At 49.2% G+C, this 9,285-nt stretch overlaps 1 protein-coding gene across 1 annotated transcript; it reads right to left on the minus strand.

The window, feature by feature from the left end:
- Positions 1 to 6,301: 6,301 nt before the first annotated feature.
- Positions 6,302 to 8,240, minus strand: LOC118159422 (olfactory receptor 14A16-like). The gene is made up of 2 exons (XM_035314007.1): positions 7,644 to 8,240; positions 6,302 to 6,319 (listed from the first exon to the last, which is right to left on the minus strand). The coding sequence occupies exons 1-2, from the start codon at positions 8,238 to 8,240 to the stop codon at positions 6,302 to 6,304; spliced, it is 615 nt and encodes a 204-aa protein (XP_035169898.1).
- Positions 8,241 to 9,285: the final 1,045 nt, after the last annotated feature.

Here is a 9,285-nt window from a genome sequence, read left to right on the forward strand (position 1 = left end):
TTCTTTTCTTTTCTTTTCTTTTCTTTTCTTTTCTTTTCTTTTCTTTTTCTTTTCTTTTTCCAATAAAACCTTATTAAGTGAGTGTGGTTGTGGTGGAATTCAGCTGCCCACCTGAGTAAAACCACCACGCAGATACAGAGGATCTGAGACCCTCTATACTTGCACCAAAAAAGAGATACTGGCAGCATATGAAGGAGTTTGAGCTGCTTCAGAAGTGGATGGTACTGAAGCACAGCTTGTCCTGGCACTCTGCCTGCCAGTGCTGGGTTGGACGTTCAAAGGGAGGGTCCCCTCTACACACCATGCAACTGATGCTATACGTAGTAAGTGGGTAGCACTGATTACCCAAAAAGCTCAAATAGGAAACCCCAGTCACCCAGGAATCTTGGATGTGATCATGGACTGGCCAGAAGGCAAAGATTTTGAATTATCTCCAGAGGAAGAAGTGACATGATGAAGAGGCCTACTGCCTAATAAACTCCCAGAAAATGAGAAGCGATATGCCCTGTTCGCTGATGGGTACTGTCATATTATAGCAAAGCATTGGAAGTGGAAGGCTTCTGTATGGACTCCTCCATGACACGTTCCAGAAACTGCTGAAAGAGAAGGTGAATTGAGCCTGTTTGCAGAAAGTGAAGGCCATCCAGCTGGCTTTAGATATTGCTGAACAGGAAAAGAGGCCAGTGCCCTACAGAGCACATAAAACCATGCTCAGGAAGATAGTCTGGGTTATTTCTGCCTAAGGCAAAGACAAACCCATCCATTGGATGGCTTTTGTTCAGGGTCCTGGATGTACTTGGTGGGTAATGCAGAAAGATGGGGGTGTCCCAGGTGTACCTCACAGGGACTGTATTTGGAGTGAGAACAGCCCATGATTTGAAATTTATGATGCCAATTGCTGCATCACACTGTGTGTCATCACTACGGTGTTAATGGAATTAGAGTTACCCATACTAATGAAGAATGAATCTTGATGGAACTGGGCAAGAGCAATGGTGATGGAACTAGAGTTGGCTTCAGCATGCAACAATCCAACACCACTTTCTTCCATCCTGAAGGACTATTATGACAGAAGGAGCCTGAACTCACAGACTAAATGAACTCAACAGACATCTCAGAAGGATGGGCCATAGGCCTAGGATTTTATATCTCTGTGCTATATCGAAGGACTGGAAAGGTGGTAGTGATTAATTGGGACGTGCTGGAAAGTATGGGACCTAAGCTTGATGCAGATGTTATAGAATAAATAATGGATATTTTATGGGTTCAGCTAGGTTAGAGATAATTTTCCTCCTAGTAGCTGGTATGGTGCTGGTTTAGATTTATGATGAAAAGAGTGCTAACTATAATAAGTAACTAATATAATAGTGTTAATAGCGATAACACACCACTGTTTTAGTTGTTGCAAAGCAGTGCTTACTGTGGTGGTTTTACTCAGGTGAGCAGCCGAGCTCCGCCACAACTGCTCTCTCTCACTCTCCCTCCTCAAAGAGTAATGGGAAGAAAATAAGATGCAAAGGGCTCAGGGGTTGAGATAAGGATGGGGAGAGATTGCTCAGTAATTATTGTGATGGGCAAAACAGACTCAGAGTAGGGAGATCATTAAAGTTCTTGCCTATTACTAACAAGCTAGAGAAGTGAGAAACAAAGGAAAGAAAACAAAAACATCTTCCTCCCATCCACCCTCCTCCTCCCAAGCGGCTCAGGGGAATGGGAGAGTGGGGACTGTGGTCACTCTATAGCACTTCATCTCTGCCACTCCTTCTCAGCCACTCTCTGCCCCTACTCCAACGTGGGGTCCCTCCCACGGGATGCAGTCCTTGCTGAACTAATCCTGTGTGGGCTGCCCAAAGGCAGCAGCTCTTTAAGAACTGCTCCAGATTTGGGTCCATACCATGGGCTTCATCCCTCAGGAGCAAACTGCTCCAACCTGGGTCCCCCATGGGCAGCAGCTCCTGCCAGATCACCTGCTCCTGCGTGCTCCCCTCTCCACAGGCTGCATCTCTGGCCTGGAATCTGTTCTGGCAGGGGTTCTTCACAGGCTGCAACCTCCTTCCAAGCAGATCCACCTGCTCCACTGTGGGTTCCTCCACTGGATGCAGCATGGAAATCTGCTCCGCTGTGCTATTCCATGGGCTTCAGGGGAACTGCCTGCTTCCCCATGGTCCTCACCACAGGCTGCAGGGGAACTTTAGCTCTGGCTCCTGGTGCACCTCTCCCCCTCCTTCTTCACTGACCTTGGTGTCTGCAGGGCTGTATCTCACTCTTCCCTCTCCCAGCTGCTGTTGTGCAGCTTTTTTTTTTTTTTTTTTTTTTTTTTTTTTTTCCTTTTTTAAGTATGCTCTCACAGAGGATTCTTCTCACAGGAGCCACCCCTGCAGCCCCCTGCCTACCAAAACCTTGCCACATAAACCCACTACACTTACACAGAGCGAAGATCTTTTCTGCTTGTTGTGCTGCCCTGCCATAGAGGAGGCTGAGGGTGCACGAGCTGGAAGGATACAGAACCGGGAGAGCTGACCCCATCTGGCCAAGGAGATATGCCAGACCATAAGAGGTACTCAAGAATAAAACTGGTAGGAGTGAGACAGGTGAGGTGACTGATATTATTTGGGGACTGGCTGGGCATCAGTTGGTGGGTGGTGAGCATCACCACCAGGGTGTTGTACATCGCTTGTTTCAATTTTATTTTTATTTTTACTTTTGTTTTTATTTTTAATTTACTAAATTTATTTTTATTTTTATTCATTTTTTTTGTTGTTTATTTCTTATTAGATTGACTTTACCTCGACTGATGAGTTCTTGCCTTTTTACTGTTTTTGCTTCACAAGGTGTCAGTAAGCTAATGGCTGTGTGGTTTTTCACTGCCCACCACATGCAATCAATAGCAAATCAATAGCAAATAACTTCTTGCTGAGGCGATCGGCTCTGGGGCAGATGTGTTCTGCAGCGGAGTGGGGGATTGAGGCGGGCAGGGCTTTTTTGTGGCATCGAGGCCACTCAAAGCAGCGAGGAAGCTGCCAGGACCCGTCAGCCCTTGTGCAGGAGGCTGATGAGGCATAGGCGGAGCCAGCAAAGGCAGTTCAAAGGCAGCCCCTAGGGAGTGGGAGCGACCTGGAGTATGGCGAACAGGACAGGCAAACAGGGCATGGAGCATCAGAAGGGTGTGGTGTGGTGAAGGGAATGAATGACATGACTCCAGGCTGGTGCATAGCTGAAGCAACTTTATTGTCTAACCCCTCTACTTATATAGACTTAGTGTATCTACAGGCTTTTATCACTCAACTTGGCAAAGCTTGCTCGTTAGCCGTTATTTATTGTTCAAAAGGCAATCGCGTGGCAGCCATATCTCCTTTGCATGTAGTGATGAGCAACAGGGCAGACTGCACCTGTTGTTTTTGTTCTTCTTATCTTCAAGCTACGTGACTTTCACCTTGTTCTGCATTTTCCCATTTTTCACTTCATCTCTGTATCTAATATACTCCACATACTTTCTGACTGATTTCCCACAGTGCATCAGTTTGCGCGGCAGTGCGCACAGGCAGGGCGAGCAGGGAGGGCCCCTCGCCGCTCTTTTGCAGTGGTCTTTCCCATCGGTACTTGTAACCTGCTTGCGAAGAGCCTGGTCATGGTATCAACCAGGCAGAAAGCCATGGCCTTTTCATCTCTTGCGGCCTCTCCAGCCACAGTCACTGATGTGGCAACTCGGAGGGCTCGGGGAAACACACCGCCATTCAGGTCTTGGGCTGCAGGGTGTGCCCGAGTCTTCTGTGTGCTAGTGAGATGGTGTGCTAGTGAGGTCCTTCGGTTGGCTCCACAAGGTGCTGCATATAGGGAGGTGCATTTGAAGTGCTTCTACACAAATGCACGCAGTATGAGGAATAAAATGGATGAGCTAGAAGTCTTGTCTGAGTCCCACAGCTACAACATCATTGGCATAAGTGAAATCTGGTGGGATGAGTCCTTTGGCTGGTGTGTCGCAATAGATGGTTACAGGATCTTCAGGAGGAACAGGCAGGGTACGCGAGGTGGGGTGGCGGGGGGGGGGGGGGGGGGGGGATGTATGTGAAGCATGGGCTGGACTGTGTGGAACTTCAAGTTGGCGATGGCAAAGTTGAGAACCTCTGGGTAAGGATTAAGGGATGAACAAATAAAGGGGATGTTGTTGTGGGAGTCTATTACAGACCACCTGACCAGGACGACAACGCTGATGATTTTTTCTTTGCAGAACTAAGAGATGCCTTGAGATCAACTCCCCTTGTCCTTATGGGGAACTTCAACTTGTCAGACGTCAACTGGGATCACCACACAGCTGACACAAGCAAGTCCAGGAGGTTCATAAAGCACCTCGATGATAACTTCTTGGTACAGGTGCTAAGGGAGCCAACTAGGAACGGTGCCCTCCTAGGTCTTATGCTGGAGAACAGAGAGGGTCTTGTGGGAGACATGGTGGTTGGTGGCCATCTCGGTCATAGTGACCATGAAGTGGTTGAATTTAGAATTTATGGTGACAGAAGGAAAACAGCCACCAAAACTTCAGCCCTGGATATGGGGAGACAGGACTTCAGGCTGCTCAGGGAAGTAGTCGGTAAGGTCCCCTGGGAAACTGTTTTTGAAGGCATGGGTGTCCATCAGTGCTGGTCAGTCTTTAAGCACTGCCTCCTAAAAGCACAAGATCAGGCAATTCCAAAATATCAGAAGTCAAGCAGGCAGGGCAGCAGGTCAGCCTGGCTGACCAGGGATCTTCTACTGGAGCTTAGGCGAAAAAAGAAGGTGTATAGGTGCTGGAAGGAGGGTCCAGTGATGTGGAAGGAATACAGGGATGCTGTTTGTGTTTGGAGGGAGAAAATGCATGTGGCCAAAGCCCAACTAGAGCTGAAGCTGGCCATGTCTGTGGGAGACAATAAAAAAGTTTTTTAGATATGTGAACAGAAAAAGGAGAACCAAAGAAAACATAGGTCCACTGCTTGATGGGGAAGGTCCCCTCACAGACAGTGACATAGGCAAAGCAGAGAGGTTTAATGCCTTCTTCGCCTCTGTCTTCAATGGGCTTTGGGACCCAGGGTGCCCTGTGTTGGAGGACCGTGACAGTGGGAATGATAAACTCCCAACTGACCTTGAATGTGTGCAGGATTTACTGCTCCACATGGATCCATACAAGTCCATGGGTCTGGATGAGATTTATGCCAGGGTGCTTAAAGAGCTGGCTGACGTCATTGCGGGACTTCTCTCAATTATTTTTCAATGATCTTGGGAATCTGGAGAGGTCCCGGAAGACTGGAAGCTGGCAAACGTTGTACCAATTTTCAAGAAGGGCAAGAAAGAAAGACCCTAGCAATTACAGGCCTGTCAGTCTCACGTCAGTGCCTAGTAAAATTATGGAGAAGATTATCCTTGCATTTATTGAAGTGCACCTGGGGGCCAATGCAGTCATTGGTCCCAGCCAACATGGGTTCACAAGGGGTAGGTCCTGCCTAACAAATTTGACTTCCTTTTACGATAAGATCACTCATCTAGTTGATCAAGGGAAACCAGCTGATGTGATCTTTTTGGACTTCAGCAAAGCTTTTGACATTGTTTCCCATAGGATCCTACCGGACAAAATGTCCAGCATACAACTTAACAAAAACATCATCCGATGGGTGAGCAATTGGCTGACAGGCAGGGCTGAAAAGGTTGTAGTAAATTGGGCCACATCAGGCTGGCGGATGGTCACTAGTGGGGTCCCTCAAGGCTCCATTTTAGGGCCAGTCCTCTTCAATGTTTTTATAAATTATTTGGATGTAGGACTAGAAGGTTTTTGCCGATGACACTAAACTTGGAGGAGTTGTAGACTCAGCTGAGGTTGCAAAGGCCTTGCAGAGAGATTTGGGCAGATTGGAGAGCTGGGCAATCACGAACAACATGAAGTTTAACAAAAGCAAGTGCCAGTTCCTGCACCTGGGACGGGGCAACCCTGGCTATACATACAGACTGGGTGATGAGAAGCTGGAGAGCAGCCCCTCAGAGAGGGATCTGGGGGGTTGTGGTTGACAGCAAGTTGAATATGAGCCAGCAGTGTGCCCTGGCAGCCAGGAGGGCCAACCATATCCTGGGGTGCATCAAGCACAGCATTGCTAGTCAGTCGAGGGAAGTGATTGTCCTGCTCTGCTCCGTGCTGGTGCGGCCTCACCTTGAGTGCTGTGTGCAGTTCTGGGCACTGCAGTACAAAAAGGATGTAAAACTGTTGGAGAGTGTCCAGAGGAGGGCAACGAAGATGGTGAAGGGCCTAGAGGGGAAGACATATGAAGAGGAGTTGAGGTCACTTGGCCTGTTCAGCCTGGAGAAGAGGAGGCTGAGGTGAGACCCTCATTGCGGTCTACAACTTCCTTGCAAGGGGGAGTGGAGAGGCAGGCACCAACCTATTCTCCGTAATCACCAATGATAGGACCCATAGGAATGGGGTTAAGCTGAGGCAGGGGAGGTTTAGTCTGGTCATCAGGAGGAGGTTCTTCACTGAGAGGGTGGTTGCACACTGGAACAGGCTCCCCAGTGAAGTAGTCACTGCACCAAGCCTGTCTGAATGTAAGAAGCGATTGGACTGTGCATTTAGTCACGTGGTCTAATATTTTGGGTAGCCCTGTGTGGTGCCAGGAGTTGGACTTGATGCTCGTTATGGGTCCCTTCCAACTCGGGATATTCTATGATTCTATGATTCTATAAATGAGTCCTGATCCAGGCCTCCGTCCTTACAAGACCATCCTCTGACCCTGATCTCAACACACTGAGCTGATGGAGAAAGAAGGAAAGCAATGATCTTCTTTGTTGTCTATTCCTTGGAAATGTTCTTGACTACAGTTTTGTAAGAAAACCTCAGCCTTCAAGTAGTGCACTGAGGAGATGCTGTCTGAGCATGCAGTCCCAGCATGGCCACTCAGCAGCACTGGCAACAAGCTACAGGAGCAGCTGGGCATTACACCACCAGCAGGGCTCAGAAGGAGGGAGTGGCAGTGGCAAGGGAGCAGCTCTGCATGGACCCAGTGCTGGTGCTCCCTGGCTGTGCTGCTGGGCCATGACTCTTTTCCCCATCACCTTTGCACACAGGTACTGCCCCTGCAGCCACAGAAAAGGTCTCAGAGGAAGGATATTAAAACAAATGGCAATTTAATTGGTTTAAATACACAAAGAAAAATAAGAATGACTTTTAATGGTGAACAACACTTCTAAGAATAAAGTTGAGAAAAAATAAATACCATAAGACAAGAACACAAGACAAGCTTGACCTATAATGACCATTATGAGTGATTTGTAGAACAGGGCAGGCAGTTTATTGCTTATGAAATACAGTTGGTCTTCAGTTTCCACACAGCATGCTTGAGGTCCTGGTTCCTCATGCTGTAGATAAGGGGGTTCACTGCTGGAGGCACCATGGAGTACAGAACTGCCAGCACCAGGTCCAGAGAAGGAGAAGACATGGAGGGGGGCTTCAGGTGAGAAAACATGATAGCGCTGATAAAGAGGGAGACAACGGCCAGGTGAGGGAGGCACGTGGAAAAGGCTTTTTGCCGTCCCTGCTGTGAGGGAATCCTCAGCACAGCCCTAAATATCTGTACATAGGACAGAGCAATGAACATGAAACAACCCCCAAATAGAAAAGCACTAACCACAACCATCCCAGCGGCTCTTAGGTATGACTCTGAGCAGGAGAGCTTGAGGATCTGGGGGATTTCACAGAAGAATTGGTCCACAGCATTACCATGGACAAGAGGTAGTGAAAATGCATTGGCAGTGTGCAGCACACCATGGAGAAAGCCGCTGCCCCAGGCAGCTGCTGCCATGGTGGCACAGGCTCTGCTGCCCAGAAGGGTCCCATAGTGCAGGGGCTTGCAGATGGCAATGTAGCGGTCAAAGGCCATGATGGTGAGAAGAGAAAACTCTGCTGAAATCAAAAAGACTAGCAGAAAGATCTGGGCAGAACATCCTGTGTAGGAAATGTATGTGGTATTCCAGAGGGAATTCGCCATGGCCTTGGGGATAGAGGTGGAGATGCTGCCCAGGTCGAGGAGGGCGAGGTTGAGAAGGAAGAAGTACATGGGGGTGTGGAGGTGGTGGTCGCAGACTACGGCTGTGATGATGAGGCCGTTGCCCAGGAGGGCAGCCAAGTAGATGCCCAAGAAGAGCCCAAAGTGCAGGAGCTGCAGCTCCCGTGTGTCTGAGAATGCCAGGAGGAGGAATTCAGTGATGGAGCTGCCGTTACACATTGATTGCAATCCTGAGCAAGGGAGCCTGTTCAAAACAAGAAATGACAGTGCAATATGTAAAGACTTATTTGATGAAACCCATTGCATGTCTCACACAACATTCACAAACAGAACACACTCTGCCTCATTCAATTCAGGAAGAACTTTCTGCAGCTCCTTGACTTACCTCTGGTTGGTGCTCTGAGAGTGCCACAAAAAAGAAGGGGGCTCTGCTGTGGGCTCTGCAGCAGTCAGTCCTTGTCTAGCGCAGCAGATAAAAAGGAACCTGGAGTGATCTGAAAAGACCACTTGCCAGGGACATTTCCTTGTTTGCAGGACACGAGGAGAAGGTCAACTAATTCCTTAAGAAACAACAAAGTTGATGTTGGTACTGTCTGAGGTGCCTCACAGCTGTGCAGCAATGTTTGAGGATACTTAATCTGTAAAAAAAACAAAACACTTCTATCACACTGATATACTCCTGCCTCAAAAACATGGGCAGGAAAATGGAAGCAGTGACTGTAGGAAGTGCATTGCCTTCTGGTAGGTCTTGCCTTGCAGTTCTGCTGTGCAATGCCCTGGGGAGGAGTGGTGCTGTGAGCAGCCTGCCCCAGGCAGCAGGCTCTGGGCAGAAGCAGGACCCTGCCCTGCCGTGCCCTGCCAGGGGGGCTCCTTCCACCCACAGCTTCTACCCGCAGCCCCTGGGCAGCTCCCCAGGCAGGCTGAGTGCTGAGCCTGGCAGGCGGCAGAGGCCCTGCCCCAACACACAGCCCCTGGGGCACAGAAGGGACCCTGCTCTGCACCACAGCCCTGGACACTCCTGCCTGCATCCCCGGCCGCACAACCCGCAGCCAGAAGGGAGCCCTCGGTCCCTGCACGCTGACCCTACAGCACACAAGCCCTGCATGCCCTTCAACACCAGGTGTCCTCCTGAAAGCTTCTATTGCCTGAGGGCTGTAGTTCCAGGAGAGCCTGGCAGGGTGCTCAATGGCATTGCCCTACACTGAGAGACTAACTATGGGGAGGTGGCTGGGAAGATTACTCCCCCGACCAGCTCTCTTCTTCC

This window comes from Oxyura jamaicensis, unplaced genomic scaffold, assembly GCF_011077185.1.
Source record: "Oxyura jamaicensis isolate SHBP4307 breed ruddy duck unplaced genomic scaffold, BPBGC_Ojam_1.0 oxyUn_random_OJ70292, whole genome shotgun sequence".
Taxonomy (NCBI): domain Eukaryota; kingdom Metazoa; phylum Chordata; class Aves; order Anseriformes; family Anatidae; genus Oxyura; species Oxyura jamaicensis.